General features: G+C 36.0%; 1 protein-coding gene across 7 annotated transcripts in view; it reads left to right on the plus strand.

Annotated features, from left to right (window-relative positions):
* Window positions 1-18,605, plus strand: part of EVI5 (ecotropic viral integration site 5) — a 197,694-nt gene that overhangs the window by 160,867 nt on the left and 18,222 nt on the right. For all 7 annotated transcript variants that reach the window (XM_032423640.1, XM_032423630.1, XM_032423649.1 and 4 more), the window contains exon 19: window positions 6,732-6,827. In XM_032423640.1, the coding sequence (XP_032279531.1) occupies window positions 6,732-6,827 (96 nt within the window). The remainder of the gene's footprint in view (window positions 1-6,731; window positions 6,828-18,605) is intronic.

Here is an 18,605-nt window from a genome sequence, read left to right on the forward strand (position 1 = left end):
ACTCTAAAATACTATAGAGATGAACTGGAAGCCTAGTCTAAAATTATATTGTTTTAATGAAGTACTAATTTGATTTTAATATTTTTCAGTTTCTTAAGTTTCTAGTAAAATATGAAGAAAGTACTAATCTTAGAGCAACAGGTAGATTTTAGATGAAGAATCAGTAAGTAACCTGTGGGAGATAAATACCTCTTCATATATGTGAATGAACTACAGTATGGACTAAGTGCTTGCTTTCTAGTGGGGGGAGGGGCAGGTATGTACTGTTTTCTTATTGATGACTTTTTCCAGTATTTTACAATGAAAATTTTCAAGCATACGGAAGTTGAGTTGTATAGTGAACATCCACCACCTCCATTCTGGAATTAATATTTTTTTTTAAAGATTTTATTTATTTATTTGACAGAGACACAGCGAGAGAGGGAACACAAGCAGGGGGAGTGGGAGAGGGAGAAGCAGGCTTCCCACAGAGCGGGGAGCCCGATGCGGGGCTCGATCCCAGGACCCTGGGATCATGACCCAAGCCGAAGGCAGACGCCTAACGACTGAGCCACCCAGGCGCCCCTGGAATTAGTATTTTTATATATTTCTTTTATCCATTGCTTCATTAGTTACTTATCCATCCACCACTCAAGCTATCATTTTTTGATACATTTCAGAGTAAGTTAAAGTTGTTATACTCTATCCCTAATCACTTAAACATACATACATATCTTTAGGTTTTTGATGACCTTTTGACTAAGAGACTCATACATGGAACTCTATAGCTTAAGGCTTTAATATGAATTAGATTATTATAGACGTCATGATGGTAATTGCTAAAATAATTACTGAAAGATAGATCCAAGAATGAAAGTGAATTTAAGCCTTTTATAAATATTACTTTATGTTCTCCTAATGTAAAGTTTCTTTTATCGCAAGATGAAAAGTTGTACATTTAAGGTCTGTTCAGTGAAATTACAGAATTACCAAACTTGTTGATGTGTTGGAGCTCTTTAAGTTTGTCACTTACCTAATTAGTTTTGCTTAGGAAACCACTTAACTGGCAATCTGTTGTTGTTATCAGCTAGACCAAAAGAAAACATCCAAGAAAAATCCAGGTTCCTGGTAAATTTATTAGGATAGCTGACATTTTCCCACCTGCTTATCAGAAAGAACCATGTGGACTTGCTTGAAAATAGAAAGCTATAAAAATTTTTGCAAAAAAGAATTTTAAACATCAGAAGTGAAATTAAATTGCCCACTTTTTAGAATATAATAGTTAACTGGATAATTTTTTTGGCATTGTAAATGTGTATTTAGTTACCTTTAAGAGGACCCTAAAGAGCTTCAAATCAGCATATTTAAATGAGAGCCCATTTGCAGAACATGAAAACCACAGACTTTTAGATAAAATGTTATTTATATATTTTAATTTATTAAATAGCATTTAGGACATCTCTCCGTTTACTCCAGTTTTTGAAGTACCAGATATATTCCCTTAAAGCGGACTGTTAGAATACCTAACTCAGAGCTTTCGGACTGGTGTGTCTATCACACTGGTATGCTTGCTACTAATGTGTGACAACTGTGCTGGGATGGGGTCACTGCTAGAGTGCAGAGCTGCTTATTTACCCTCCTTTGCCCTCAGTTTAGTCAGTGTGCCTTACAAGTTGTTACTTGGGTATATATGTGTTTGTGTGTGTCTACAGAAATAATGGTTTAATGGGCATCAGAGAATTTTTTTTTTTTTTTTGGTAAACTTTTGACTTTCTGTATGTAACAGCTTTTCAGAAGAAACCTAACATTAAGCTTATATACAGTAACATTTAAATATAAAGGAACAATTATATGCAATTGTGTTTCATCAAATATATAAAGTTTTTCTCTTTGAAATTCTACCTTTTTTCTACAATGAATAGAAATTCAAGGAACACCTGGGTTTTTTTAGTCAGAAAGTCTTTAAGAGGGCTTCTTTGATTTTCACAAATATCTTTCAGGAATCTTTTTTTTCCCCCCCTAAATTAAAACATTCCATTTCTTTATTGTAAAATTTCTCAGTTGCTCTGTTTTTTATTAAATACTGCCTTTCCTCTAAAGAAATCTAGGTGTAAAAGTTTTGGCTAAACCTTACTAAGACCCACCTTTGGAAGAAACAGATCTTTGGAGTCACTTAGTCACTTTTTGTAAAACAGATTTAATGATTCTTATCATGCCAAACTTTTCTTTCATACAGGTTTCCCTATAGGAAAGAATTGGTATTAATTATGGTTATTGGTCATTTGACAGCCTTTCAAACCTAAAGTATTTTGCATTCTTGAACTTCTATCTCACATTAGAACTTACCTTGGACTTTGTAATTTTATTCACCCTGAGAATTTTATTTTGTCCTGCATGATATTCTTGCTATGGGATATCCAAAATCCTCAAGAACTTCGCCTTCACTGGGGACCAGATTTAAAGGTAACTTTTCTAAATCTGATTCCAAACCACAAATATCTGGCCTTTCCATCTCGTCCACAAGGATTTCCTCCTAGTAGTTGATTGCACTTTCCATTTAATCAAATATTTCAAGGCAATTAATATGGCATGATGCTAAAATTAGACTCAAAAGCCATCAAAGAGGACAGCTGAACACATAACCCAAAGGAGTGATTCTCATCAAATTTGTCCCCTTTGGAAATATATCTACCTACTCAGTTGTGGCTGCCATTCCTCATGTCACATATGGGAGTTGGAAAATACATTCTATAAAAATAATGGCTTCCTTTATGTCAGTGAATATTCTCTCTCCTTTTTTTTCTCTTTTCCACATTCTTCCTTTTCTTCCTTCTTGACTCACTCACTACTTATTCCCTTCTGCTTGACATAATCTTTTCCTACTTTGAGAATATACAGGACTGAGATGGAATAAGTCTAGAACCAAGGGAAATCATGGAATAAGGTAGTCATAAAACAGACTGAATTTGGGTGATGGGTTTATTAGTCTTTATTATATTATTCTTTTTTTCTTTTTCTGAGTTTCTGAAATATTTAAAATGGGGAGTGATTAAAAATCAGGTGTAGGCATAATTACATGTAAATAGTATTAGACAACTATAAATTGATAATATGAGTCATTAGTTTAGGGCCATAAATGAAAGTATGCTGTAGCATTTTATCTTCAATTCTTTTTATATTGTGATTCCCATTTAAATAATGGGGCTAAAATAAATATTCAAGCAAGACATGAGATTTTAAACAAATCCAAGAAAGCTAATTTGTTTGGTCCTTTGCATAAATCCCCATGTATTCTTGCCTGTTTCAGTGTTTCTCATGTTTAGAATGCTAGAGAGAAAAATGTATCAACTGTTTATGTAATTCTTAGGCAATTGTTGGTTCACTCAATTAGAAATAATAATAATGTCTATTACACAGGGTTGCTGTGATGATTACATGTAAAGGGCGCAGAACAGTTCCTAGCATATTGTTAGCCCCAGTCTCTCTCTACCAGTGTTGCACAAGAGAAATTAAGTCTTACAGAAAATAGTTTGAGTAACTATTTTCTCAATTCTTCTGAGGACGATACATAGTACCAATTTAGATGCATAGGAGAGAAGTTAATTCATTGCGTACAATGATGCTTTGGTGTTAGGGCTTAATTACTTGGGGGAATCTCAATTGAGAAAGTCTGGTAAGTTCTCAAGACATGTTAGCTATTACTACTTTGGTTGCAAGTAACAGAAACCCATATTTAAACTGGTTTAAATAATAAAGGGACTTTATTCGTTCACATAAATGAAAAAACAGATAGCTAAGGCTTCAGAGATGATTAGGACTCTGAGTCAGTGTCTCTGCTGTTTTGGTTCTACCTTTCTCTGGCCAAATTAATATTTCTCCTTTTTTACTTTTTTAAATTGAGTATAACTGATATATAATGTCACATTAGTTTTAGTTGTACAACTTAGTGATTTGACAAGTTTATACATTATGTTCACCACAAATGTAGCTACCGTCTGTCCTGTTACATTGCTATTACAGTATCATTGGCTATATTCCTTACGCTCTGTTTTTTATTCCTGTGATTTATTCATGCCATAACGGGAAGCCTGTATCTCCCTCTCCACTTCACACATTTTGCCCAAACCCACATCCCTTTCCCCTCTAGCAACCATCAGTTTGTTCTCTGTATTTACATGTCTGAATCTGCTTTTTGTGTGTTTATTCATTTTTTCCTTTTCTTTTTTTTAAGATTCCACTTACAAGTGAAATCACATGGTAGTTGTCTTTCTTCAGTCTGACTTATTTCATTTAGCATAATACCTTCTAGGTCCATCCATCCATGTTGTCTCAAATGACATGATCTTATCCTTTTTTATGGATATATAATTATCTATTGTGTATATACCACATCCTCCTTATCTCTTCGTCTGTTGATGGACACTTAGGTTGCTTCCTTCCTGGCTTTTACAAATAATGCTGCAATAAACATAGGGGTGCATATGTCTTTTTGAATTAATGTTTTTGTTTCCTCTGGGTTAATACCCGGTAGTGGAAATACTAATTTTTTGAAGAACCTCCATACTATTTTCCACAGTGGCTGCACCAATTTACATTCCGCCAACAGGTCATGAGGATTCCTTGTACTTCACATCCTCGTCAACACTTGTTACTTCTTGTCTTTTTGATTCTAGCCCTCATTCTGACAAGTGTGAGGTGATATCTCACATGGTTTTGATTTGCATTTTCCTGATGATGAGTGATGTTGAGCATCTCTTCACATGTCTGTTGGCCATTTATATGTCTTCTTTACAAAAATGTCTACTCAAGTCCTCTCCCCATTTTTTAATTAGATTAATTTGGTTTTTTGGATATTAATTCCTTATTGGATATGTCATTTGCAAATATCTTCTCCCATTCAGAGGTTGCCTTTTTGTTTTTGTTGCTTTTTTGTTTTGTTGATGATTTCCTTTGCTGTGCAGAAAGTTCTTTATTTTGGTGTAGTTCCAGCAGCTTATTTTTGCTTTTGTTTCCCTTTCCTTAGGAGACAACATGTAGAAAAAATTTTCCTACAACCAACGTCAGAGAAATTACTCTCTGTGCTCTCTTCTATGATGTTTATGGTTTCAGGTGCCCCATTTAGGTCTTTAATTCATTTTGAGGGTTTTTTTAATGTATGGTGTAAGAAAAGTGGTTCAGTTTCATTCCTTTGCTTGTAGCTATACAGTTTTCCCAGCACCATTTATTGAAGAGACTGTTTTTTCCCCATTGTATATCCTTGCTTCCTTTGTCATAGATTAATTGACTGTATAATCATGGGTTTATTTCTGGGGTTCCATTGATCTATGTGTCTTTTTTTTTTTTTTTTTTTTTGCCAGTAACATACTGTTTTGATCACTGCAGTTTTGCAGTGTATCTTGAAATCTGGTATTGTGATACCTCCTGCTTTGTTCTTTCTCAGGATTGCTTTGGCTCAAACCAATATTTCTAACTAAATTTTCAGAAAAAAAATTTTTTTCTTAAATATAGGCTTGTAGCTAAAAATCATAAGGTGTCTGTTGAATATGTTTAAGAAGCCTAGAACCTTTGGAATATAGTTGTTAAATTAGACAGTTTTGGTTTTTTTTTAAGATTTTATTTATTTATTTGACAGAGAGAGAGAGCACAAGCTGGGGAAGCAGTGGGCAGAGGGAGAGGGAGAAGCAGGCTTCCCGCTGAGCAGGGAGCCCGATGTGGGACTCGATCCCAGGACCCTGGGATCATGACCTGAGCCGAAGGCAGACGCTTAATCGACTGAGCTGCCCAGGCACCACCCCCCCTTTATTTTTTACATAGGTTTTATTTTTAAGCGATCTCCACACCCAGCGTGCATCTCGAACTCACAACCCCAAGATCAAGAGCCACATGCTCCACTGACTGAGCCCGCCACGTGCCCCTAAATTAGAACTTCTTTGCACTTAGGTGATATGTGATATTCATGTGTTCAAATATATAAGAAATGTTTTAAAGCCTGTAAGAACTATAGTTGTTCTTTTATCTCTACACAATTATTAGTTAAACTGCTTCAGCAGGCCATATTCTAGAAAAGACTTTTAAGGCAGGTTGCCACAAAGAGAAGAACAGAAAAACAAAAAGAGTGGGCTTGTAAGACTAATGCGATAGGATTTGAAGAACAGAGGAAGGGTGTATGAGAATGCAATCCAGGTGGGAAGGACAGTTAATGCAGAAGAGCAGTTCTGTTGGAATGGTACCCTGACTTTATAGGGGAGCCACCCATTCTGTTACTGGAGCAGTTCTAGTTCATTCTTCCTGCCAAGGATGTTAGGAGAAGGTATGTAGAAGGAAAGTAGAGCGTGTACTTGGCTGCAATTAGAAGGCCAAACCAGACGATGTCCAGGGTCCCTTCTTACTGGGGATGGAAAGATAGCAATAGAGATCTCCATGTTGGAAAGTGCTCTACAGTACAACCCATTACTCTCAAGGTAATTTTACAGGACCTACAGCACATTTGAAAACTTACTTTTTAAAAACCTACCTCAAAAGGTACATTTTATAAGTTGTATGTGTTGTAAACAACTTCCACTAAGCATTATTTAGAAATATTCAGTATAGTTTACTATAAATTACTTTCCAGAGATAGTTTGAGAACAGATTAGTTCAGAATTTAGCCAGTTAAAGGATATGCCCTTATGCTGTCCTATATCTTCAAATATTTGAGTACGTGCTGTGAAAGTTGTCTCTTGTTTTTGGTTTGTTTTATTGTCACAAAACAGAAGGAAGAAGGAAAGCTTCAAGGACAGCTTAACAAGTCTGATTCTAACCAGTATATTAGGGAACTGAAAGATCAGATAGCAGAGCTGAATCATGAGGTAAGTGATGAATTTTGATCTTCACATATTTCTTTCTTCCTTCCTCTGTATTGTAACAACACTGTATTACTGGTTTATTACCGGCTATGACTGACTCTTTCATGATAAATATTTTCTATGAATCCCTGTTTATGATTAAATAATAATACTTTAGAAAATTGTCTTTTTAGTAAGAATTGTTCTGTTCCAATATTGAGAATTAATTTTCCTCAAACCTTTTTATCATGATCTAAAATGCTCAATTCATATTTGCATGGCAAATTTTTTTTTTATTGTGATCTAAAAATCTCTGATAGTTTGTCCAGGTGTCATAAGTTACTTCAATTAAACTAAAGTTTTCTTTATACCTTTAAAATACATTTGTGTTGTTTACCGTTGTGGATAGAGGGAAGTATTTTTACTCTTGTCTTCTTATTCCCTTCATGGTGGTGTTACTGAGATTGCAAAAAAGGATACTTGCCTAATATCAGTTAACAGATTTCTTAGTATCTAAACACTTTTTAAACTGGCAGTACCTTGAATCTGTGAGATTCGATTCATGAAACTTTCAAATAGTATTATTAAGTACTCTACTAAGTAATTTAAATTGATGTGTTTGATTAGAGAGATACTTTTTTGTTAATGTAGCTCTAGGTCAATTTCCTTGTCCTTTATTATTTTCTAATGATAAGTACTTATCTAAACATGAATATAAAAGCATGTTTCTTATCTTGAATTATTTGTACATAAGGTTTATTCACAGTGATAAGATTTGGGTGGGTAACATAACCTCATTTGTTAAGAAAGAAACTCATTTTGACCACTAAATTAATTTAAACCTCAAAGGAAAAAGTTTGGACATTACTCTTTCCTGGTATTACACCCTTCAGTTAAAGTCTGAGTGTTTTGGGTAATACCTCCTGGAGGTAGTCAATCTAAGTAAATTCTGAATGGAGAAACAAAACATTAACAAAAATGATAAATCTTAAATGTGGTTTAATTTAACTTATCCTGAAATTTTGGGGGTCATTCCTGTGATTTTCAACCATGATAGCATTTAAGGGATTCAAGATTGTGTATAATCTTTACCTATTTGTGTACAGTTTTTATAATCTCTTCTGATCTAATAGCCATGTGTGAAAGAACAAGTTACAAATAAGATGTTCTGGAAATTCTTATTGTTTTGAGAACCCTAGGAATTATTCCTTGTGTTCAAAAGCTTTTCTCAAAAGGAAATTTTGACTAAAATAAAGCCATCTCCCCTTTATAATTTTGACTTAGAGTGATTAGAAAGCTTTAATGTTGCTGAATTAAGAAAATTGTATAGGGATTGACTTTATTTCCAAGACTCGTCTAAAAATCAGCCAACATTAATTTTGCCTGTCATGTACCTTAACTAAAAATAATGATAATCTCCTCATCAGGACTGGCAGAAAACAGTTCGTGAGAGGTCTCACTTTAATGTCACTTTTTTATGTGTGGCCTGTGAAAGTAATCGTTTGTCTTGCACAAACATGGAAAGAAAATTGAGTAAAATTTTCTACCATTAAAATAAAGAGCTATATTGTGTAAATTACAAACTAGAACAGTTTGTGATGAGATAATAATTGTGTTATTCAAAGTACGCAGGTCCTGGGCTTAAGCAGGCCCCAGTGAGAAAATGTGTAGAGAAGCGGGTGAGTACAGTGCAGCTGGGGACCACACAAGAGTGCAGAGGTGAGAGTGAGCCAGCATGGGTGTGGGATTTAGAGGCCAGACTCGATTAAGAATTAATGTGATTAAGTTGTGGGAGGTAAGGGCAGATTGAATAGAACCAGCTTATGGTGAATCTTCAAAGCTAGAAGAGATTAAATTTACTAGATAAAATGAAACCATTATAGGTCTTCAGTTAAAGGTTCCTTTTCATTATGTTTTCGGAGCAGATTTTAATACATTCACCTGTTTCAAAGTTTTACAACTAAAGAAAGGTTAAGTGAAAACAAGTGAAATTTTAAACCAAGATAATAGTTACAAGTGCACTGACTATACACATTACTATTGGTTGGACCAGCTTCTTAAGAGGGTTACATAAGGTATCACTTTATTACTCTAGTGATTTTCATTCTTGTGCTATAGCACTTCACAATGAGGAAAAAAGCCTGTAACCAAAGTCAGTCTAATCTCTCCAAATTAATTTTTGCCTTGTGTGTTAGAGTTTGCCAGAATCTTTAGCTTTCACCATAAAATTAACTTTCAAATATTAATGTTATATGTGAACATGTGGCTGTTAGTAGTCACTCTATTAGCTGATTTTTATACTTCTCAAAATGCTGAGGGAAATATTGAGAGAAACTTTGCAGATCTATAAAATAACAATAGTAGTTACTATTTATTGAGTACCCTCTATTGGTCAAGCATTGTGTCAGATACTTCATATTTATTATTACTAACCCTCATAATAATCCCACATGATGGTAGTATTCTCAGTTGAATAAATATGAAAACAGACTCACAATAATTAAGTAACTTGCCGGGGTTATACAAGTAGTAAATGGTTGAGTCAGGATTGAATCAAATTTGGCCTATCCTTTTCTGTGCTGTTTACAGACATTAGATTAGAAAACGTGTCATCAATATTTAAAAATTTAAAGAATGGCAATTAATGACAGTATTTTAACTGTGTTGTTCCTCCCTGAAACATTAATTTGCATACATCCAGTAAGTGAATTCTTCAGTTGACCTAGCGGTGGGAGCTCCCTCTCCTTCCCTGTTAGCATTGCAAATGGAGATTTATCTTCGCTTCCTGCAGTTTACTGTGATCCATCCAAGTGCCTTCTCTGACTCCCAACCCCTGCAGTTCCTGCCGTCACCACCTAATTATGCTCCTAATTTTACCTACTTCACATAGGAATGTTTTAACTTGGAACCTCTCATACCCTGCCAAGACCCTCATAGAAGCCACTGCGGAAACCCTTGCTGCCCCAGATCTGGCAAGAGCCTTGGTTAAATCCTCCCGTATCTGTATATCCTGTCCTCATGGCATACATAGAAAAGAAACTGGATCCCAGTTCAAGTCTTTCCTTATTCCATCTTCCCCACCTCCTGCCCTTCCAAACATCTATCATCATAGCACCTCCTAGGCACTGTGTTTAGAACTACAAATAAAGATTGAAACACAGTCCCTCAAGGAGCTCACAGACTAACAGCAGAGACCGGTATACAAATAAACGAACTGTAATACATAATGAAAAATATTACATTATAGTGGTTACCATTCATTTAATAGTCACTCTGTGCCAGGGACTGTCCTAAATGTTATACTTACATTGTTTCTTCACAACATTCCTTGAAGTAGGTAGCATCATTATTATTCATGTTTTACATGTAATAAAACTAAGATTCCGGGGTATTAAATAACTCCCCATGGTCATACAGTAGTTAGTGATAGAAGTAGGATGTTAGTTCAGACTATAGGACTCCAAGCCCATTCATGCACTTAACTACCATATGCTATACCTTCTTTGAAACATATAGGAATAAAATGGTAACAGCATCTGGGTTGGGTTTTGAAAAATGAGAAGAAATTTGTCACGCAGATTGGGCATCAGGAACATGTAAGTCAGATACATAAACCAAAATTGTAGGTTCTAGGAATGAATAAGCCATGTACTTTTGCAACATAGGTCTGTCTTCTTATAGCTACTGACCACTGAAGACAATGACTATTTTCTAAATGCTGGGAAAGGGAGCTAGAAGAAAGTAGAAAGTTATTCTCATTTAGAAGCTAAAAGAAATATACTCAGGACTCATGTAGGTATAGACATACTGAGAAGTATAATCTTATGGTTCAGCCAACTTACCAGTTGACTAGGCTTCTCTGGGCCCTTTGGAGCCTTGCTGCCATTTACAGTATTATTTTATAGGAAAATGCATACTAAACAGCTGATTTGAAAATGTTTTTGGATATAGATTATGTTTTCACTTGTTCTTGATGTGATATGTTCTGGTGGATGTTGTAGGAATAGGTAAATTACTCCAGTCTAAAGATAATTCATTTATGCTAAAAATTAAATACTTTTTTATTAAACAGCTTTGCTGAATTTTTATAATGTCATAATAGTTTTAATATGCTTTATGTCCTTAAAATCTCACAAAAGTAATTCTGGTCCTATCTGCTTAGTAAGTTTTCCACATAGAGCAAGTTTTCCCTTTTTTCATTAAGCTTTCTAATGGTAGTTGCTAAACTGGGTGTAGATACTTTGGATGATTATTTTAATCTTCACAATTATCCTGTGAAAATTATTATTCCCATTTTATAGTCTCAGAGAGGCTAAATAACATGTCCACAGTCACATGATCAATAAGTAGCAGAAGCGTGAAGCAGGACTTTCATTTGACTGCAATGTATTAAACTTAGAATGAAATAAAACCAAAACAAACTATACTTTTTTTTAAAAGAAAGAAAAAAACCTTTAGAGCATTTTTGTTCATTAATAAATACCTGCCTTGTTCTAGACATAATGAAACAAGTTTGTAAATGATGCAGACATTTTGTGAGACAAAGGAAAGAAAACTGTAGGAATGTAATATGGAGCCATGAATAAGACCCATACAAAAATGCATACCACAGGAGTATCTATTTATTTCTTATAAGTGGACCTCAAGCTTGGCTCTAAGGTTTTCAGCAGTCAGCACAAAAGAGGGGGAAACCTAGTCACTTTAAATATGTCAGAGAGAATGTATAATGAAAACAGACCAATTGTTAGGAGAGCCACAACTATTTCTGATGGTGAGACCAAACAACAGTTTCTTCATTGCTTATCTGTGAACGAAACCTTCGAGTATGATCAACTATTATAGACCAGCTGTTATCCTTAATATTCTATAGTAGGGTGTGTTCATAATCATAAAAATTGAACAATTTAAAGAACAAACTCTTTAAAGACTTCTGATAGAAGTACAACATGGAGGAAAGTGCTCAGGTGACAAGTTTAGAGCTCAATAAATTATCACAAAGTGATCACACCCATGTAACTTCCACCCAGGTCCAAGAAATAGACTCAAAGCCCCATTCATACTCTCTTGCAACCACTACTCACTCCCTCCTCTTCAAAGATAACCATGATCTCAACTTTAATACAATAGTTTAGGTTTTTGAATTTTATATAAATGGCTGCTTATAGTATATATTTTGTGTCTTGCTTCTTTGGCTTTAAATTGTGAAATTTAATCATGTTATTTTACAGTGTTGCTATAGGTTATTCATTCTCATCACTGTGTAATTTTCCTTTGTATAAATATACTACAATTTATTTATCTTTTTGTTGGTGAACATTAGAATTATTTCCAGTTTGGTCTGTTAAGAACATTGCTGCAAGTGATTATGCCATTTTATACTCCATGAGCATTGAAGACAGTTCTTATTCTACATCCTCATCAACATGTAGGATTGTCTGTCTTTATCTAATTTTAGTCATTCTTTGTCTGGGAAGAGGTTTCCCATTATGGTTTTAATGCGTACTTGGGTAACTTTTCCCCCAGCACCTAGAACAATGTTGCCCTGTAATAGATACTCCATGGGAAAAAGAATTTAACAAATAAATGATTTCAAAAGGCTTTGCTAATAAGGTGACATAAAAGCTGTGATAGGAATGCTAAGAAGCTTCCTGATGTGCACAAATCAGTGGAGGGGTGCCTGGGTGGCTCAGTCGTTAAGCGTCTGCCTTTGGCTCAGGTTATGATCCCAGGGTCCTGGGATCGAGCCCTACATCAGGCTCTGCTCAGCGGGAAGCCTGCTTCTCCCTCTCCCACTCCCCCTGCTTGGGTTCCCTCTCTCGCTGTGTCTCTCTCTGTCAAATAAATAAAATCATAAAAAAAAAAAATCAGTGGAAAGAACATTCCAGGCAGAAGAAACAACTAGCACAAAGACCTTGGGGGGAATGTAGTGGACTTCGTGAGAAATCATACTAATGTGGCTGGTACCGTACAGTGGAGGGTGGGGGAAAAAATGGTATGAGATAAGATTAAAGAGATAGTTGAGGTCAAATCCTATATAGTGCTTTATAAGCCAGGATAAATAGACTGTGTTTTATTCTTGGTTCAGTGGGAAGCCTTTGGATGGTTTTAAGCAAAGAGTGATGTGATCTGATTTGCCCTGCCTGCTATATGGTGAGTTGATTGTAGGAGAGCAAGAATAGAAACAGGAAAATGGAGGCTGTTAATATAGTCTAGGTAAGAGCAAAGGTGGCTTAGAAGGATGGGAGAAGTGGAATGTATTAAAGATAAGTTTTGGAGGTTGAGAACTTGCTGATGGATTGTATGAGGGACATAAGATAAAACAGTTAGTGACTCCAGAGATTTTTGGCTTGACATCTGAGTGATTGGTGCCATTTACTGAAGTTGGGAAGGGTAGAATATCAAGAGCTCTGTTTTACAGTTTATGTTAAAATTGAGATTCCTATTGAACATTAAAATGAAAATACGAGGTGGTCAATGGATATGTATGAGGTTCTAAAAAGATGTTGGGGCTAAAAATAGGTATAGTAGTTATTGGCATATAAATGTTATTCATAGGTAAAGGGAAGGGGTTCTAGGAGCAAATTTGTGGCACTCCTGACCTATAAGATCAAGAGAGCCAATAAAGGAGATCAAAACTACCAGTGGGATGGGGGGGAAACAAGCGACTGTGGATACAGGAGCCCCAGAAAGGAGACTTTCAAGAAGGGAGCATTTCAACATAGTTTTTTTTTTTTAATGTTGTATTTATTTATTCATGAGAGTCAGAGAGAGAGAGAAGCAGAGGCAGAGGGAGAAGCAGGCTCCCCGCCTAGCAGGAAGCCCGATGCGAGACTCGATCCCAGGACCCTGGGATCATGACCTGAGCTGAAGGCAGACGCTTAGCCATCTGAGCCACCCAGGCACCCTCAACATAGTTATTTTAATTAGATTATAAACTTCCCTGGTCCTCCTGAAGAATGAATGTATTAGGAAAGATATCTTCAGCATTTTTTTTTTACCATTTATCAGAGAATGATGGATGATTTATGAAAAAAACTTGACAAGAGGAATTGTCACTGAACAATTACTGAGACCCCCCTTCCTGAAGAACTTAAAGAAATGTAAGCTGTTTCAGGACAAAGCTGTCCAAAAAACAAAGCAACATAAAACACTACTATAGGATGCTATAAATAACATACAACCCAGGTAGATGAAGCCAACTTTCATTTTAAGGATACCCTTTGTGCTCATTCCCAGTTACCCAGGTCTTCTGTCATCCCGTTTTCTTTGTTGAGGAGACAGTTTTTTAAGTTATCATATGTTCCAAGAATCTTCTTTTTTTTTTTTTTTTTTAAGATTTTATTTATTTATTTGACAGAGACACAGTGAGAGAGGGAACACAAGCAGGGGGAGTAGGGGAGGGAGAAGCAGGCTCCCCGCCGGGCAGGGAGCCCGATGCGGGGCTCGATGCGGGGCTCGATCCCAGGACCCTGGGATCATGACCTGAGCTGAAGGCGGACGCTTAACGACTGAGCCACCCAGGTGCCCCAAGAATCTTCTTTTATTTCTACCAGCCAAATACAAAATTAGGAGTTTGAATAAATAAAAGGAAATCTAAAGAAAGCCCATTCTGAAGTTTGACTTAGAAAATATTTATACGTGAGTACTCTTTTTTAAATTCTGATAACTGTTTATGTATGCTTGAGCTATAGATTTAGTAAAATATCTATCAAAAAGTATTTTGAATGCCCTGTCCATTATTAGTATATTTAATGTGTATATTGACTTGTTATTAAACTAGAATTTTTGAAATGAGGAACTTTCGGAATCAAATGACAGACTACCCTTTTGTAACTGTGAATCTTTTTTCCCTTGCTCTACATTCTCAGTTTAAAAGTAGTTAATAAAATCACTTGAACTTGAATGTATTTTATTTTATTTTATTTTTAAGATTTTATTTATTTATTTGAGAGAGATAGAGATAGCAAGAGAGAGCACAAGCAGAGAGGAGAGGGAGAAACAGAGCCCCAGGCGGGGCTTGATCCCAGGATCATGACCTGAGCCAAGGCTGACGCTTTAACCCACCTGAGCCACCCAGGTGCCCCGAACTTGAACTTTTTTAAAGAAGCTTAAAGATTCATTTAACATTGATCTTCATCTAGCATTAAAATCAGAATATTAACGGTAGAAAAGAACTTAGTAATTTGGCTCTAATTATTGGCAGCTATTTTTTTCTCTTTATTTCAAACTGAATAGTAATATTTTTGTTTTTTTAACTGTATGCTTATTCTGTATTGACTGTTTCTGTCAGTCTTTATTTCCTTTTAAATCTTGCAAAACCCCAAGTATATTACCTAGTTCACAGAGGATAACCTAAAAAAGAATTGACATTTTTACAAACTGCATTGATAGCAACAGTGTACTGGTGGCGGCAGAAATAGTCTTTTGTATTGATGTCTGTTGATAATTGAATCTTAATTTTAGAATTATTGTTTAAAAAATTTCAATACATGGAGTTACAAGCTTTCATGCATATTGTTACAGTAAAAAGTGCCCAGTTTCCCAATGTGGCAACTTCTTTTTTTTTTTTTTTTTTTAAAGGTTTTATTTATTTGACAGAGAGAAAGACAGCCAGAGACGGAACACAAGCAGGGGGAGTGGGAGAGGGAGAAGCAGGCTTCCCGCAGAGCAGGGAGCCCGATGTGGGGCTCGATCCCAGGACTCTGGGATCATGACCTGAGCCGAAGGCAGACGCTTAACGACTGAGCCACCCGGGCGCCCCCAATGTGGCAACTTCTTAATAAAAAAACATATTCCCTTAAATTTGTTTTTTCTCTAGTTAAAGCAATGTAAAGTATCATGCAGGAGCTCACAAAAGCCTCACTACAGGAAAATTGTTTTTTTTCTGCTGCCAAAAGGTCTTATGTAGATAATGAGAGATCATATTTGTACTCCTATGGAAATTGCTTTAAGGCTCTTCAAATTAGGGACACCCGGGTGGCTCAGTTGATTAAGCATCTGCCTTCGGCTCAGGTCATGATCCCAGGGTCCTCGGCTGGAGCCCCACATCAGGCTCCCTGCTCAGTGGGGAGTCTGCTTCTCCCTCTGCCTGCTGCTCCCCCTGCTTGTGCTCTCTCTCTCTGAGAAATAAATAAAATTAAAAAAAAAAAAAAGGCTCTTCAAATTAAATGTTTAGCTCTGGGCACCTGGGTGGCTCAGTCGTTTAAGTGTCTGCCTTTGGCTCGGGTCATGATCCCGGGGTCCTGGGATCAAGTCCTGCATCGGGCTCCCTGCTCCATGGGAGCCTGCTTCTCCCCCTGCTTGTGCTCTCTCTTTCAAATAAATAAATAAAATCTTTTAAAAAATGTTTAGCACTGTTTTTAAATTTTACAACCTCCATTTATAGATTAAAAATCCATTCTTAATGACTTCTTTAAATGGGTGTTGTTATTCCTATTCCTCTTATATGTTCCATTTAATCTCAGATAATTAGTTTATCTTATTTGAAGTCATAAGATAAAACTGTACAGTGTACAATATTTAATGTCTACAATAATATCACTGTGTAGAAGACATAAAGCTGAGATTTCAGATTCACATTTTTTTAAGCCAGACATGTTCTTAAAGTTTATCTAGTTTTTCACTTGCTAAATGAGGAAGCTGAGGGCATAAGAGTTAAGGGACTTACCTGAAGTTACACAGCTAGTTGGTGGCAGAGACGGAACTACTGCCCAGGCATTCGGACTGATCTGCTACATCCCTCTGCCCTGCCACAGTCCTGCCGACTCACTGAACTGTCACATGTGAGATGTAGGAGGAGTTCCACAGTGGTTTAATTAAATTAATTACTTCTCTCAGATGGGAACCTAATGTCTGGTTAGTAGAACTTTACTACCACCTAGTATTCTTTACTTTTCTTCCAGCATCAGGTTCTGGATTTCTCTTCCATCTGAAACTGGAGAATTGGTGTGACTTGACCCTTTAGATTCTGCTTCAGTTTCCAGTAGGTGCTACTAAAATCTTAACTTCTAAATATTAGATGATTTTCTGAAAACAGAGGCAACTGAGATTTTTCTAGCCAAATTTGACATTCCCAGAAACATAGAACTAGATAAAAATAGTTAACCCAATTTCATCTATACCTATTATTTAAGGAATACAAGTTTACCCAAGGACATAGATCAGCTATTCAATACATTCTGTTGCAAGAGTTTATTATTTAACTTGTGACCAAACTTCCAGGAATTGTTTCTAGATTAATTTTTTAAAATCTCCAAGGCTGTACATCTTTCCATTTATTCTTTGCCTCCAAAAAGAATATATAACACAGAGGAAAAACTATAATAATCCCACACAGGGTACCTTACTTTTTATTCAAGACTTTTAGACCACTTTCCAGTTTTATGCTGTATTCATAGAAGGGGGCGGTGTTCGACCCAATTACATGCCTCTATGCATGTATCCTATTCCTACTATAGGTAAAAAAAGATGTTTAAATTTGCTAATGAAAATATGTGTTTCGGATGATGACAATTTCATTGAAGAACTAGAGTTGAATCCTCAAACATGACAAAAAAGATGGGTCTGGTAGAGGACAGTAAGGTGAGATAATGAAATCACTTAAAAAAGGAAAATTAAAAATAAAAAACAAAGTAAGAAAGGGAATTAGACCCTAGAGAGGATGAGATACCCAGGAAAGAAGCCTCTTAGGGGTATTGACTAGGGAAGGATAAGCCTCAAAAGAGTTAAGAGATTTTTAGGATGAAATCTGGGTAAACAGCCAATTTAGAGACTATAGAATCAATCAGAAATGAGGGATTTGAATCTGGTACTCAGAATTAAAGGACCAAATAAATAACCTTAAGAGACAATGTTCCATTGGCCAAGGAACAGGACCAGTTAGAATTGTAAAGTCAGACTTGGATACAAAGCTGTGTCAGATGGGATATTTTTCTGATATTGTGCCAGATGCTATGCAAAGTACAGTGTAGTCTTACTCTCAAGGAATTTACAATCTGAAGGGGAAACGTGGAACAGTTAATTTAACAAAGACTGTATGGTTGATACTGATAGTACTTAATAGTTCAGAAATGGGAGATAACACAGCACATAATTTTGTTTATTTTGATTAAGAATTGTTGTACTGTCCTTGATGCTTAGGGACAAACTAAACTGTGAGTTCCTTGACGGCAAAGATTGTGCCTTATTCAGCCTTATATTTCTTAGAGTCTTTCAAAAATCCTAACACAGTGCTATGAATTCATGGATTCAGTCAGTTCTCTTGGTATTCAAATTGTCCTGAATCTGACCAGTAGAAACTCTTTCAAGTATCTCTATCTTTTTTTCTCTCTCTCTCTTGCTCTTCTTTTCTTTTCTTTCCTTTCCTTTTCTTTTCTCTTCTTTCTTCAACTAGTATCTATTTTTTCTACAACCCCATTAGTCTTTGAGCACTTCTGTGTTTTCTGGTACTAAGTGGCAAGGTTTTTTTTGGTTTTTGGTTTTTGTTTTTTTTTTTAAGATTTTATTTATTTATTTGAGAGGGACAGACACAAAGATAGCGATAGCACAAGCAAGCAGGAGTGGGGAGGAGAGGGAGAAGCAGGCTCCTTGCCGAGCAGGGAGCCCGATGCAGGGCTCGATCCCCCCCAGGACCCTGGGATCATGACCTGAGCCGAAGGCAGATGCTTAACCGACTGAGCCACCCAGGCGCCCCACTAAGTGGCAAGTTTTTAAATAGTACTTTACAGTAAACGAGAATAGCTAGATTTTCAAATGCATTGTAGTGAGACAATGTCTATTAGTACTAATCTATAAATTGCTTAA

The sequence above is a fragment of the Phoca vitulina genome, unplaced genomic scaffold (genome assembly GCF_004348235.1).
Source record: "Phoca vitulina isolate PV1807 unplaced genomic scaffold, GSC_HSeal_1.0 scaffold2, whole genome shotgun sequence".
Lineage (NCBI taxonomy): Eukaryota > Metazoa > Chordata > Mammalia > Carnivora > Phocidae > Phoca > Phoca vitulina.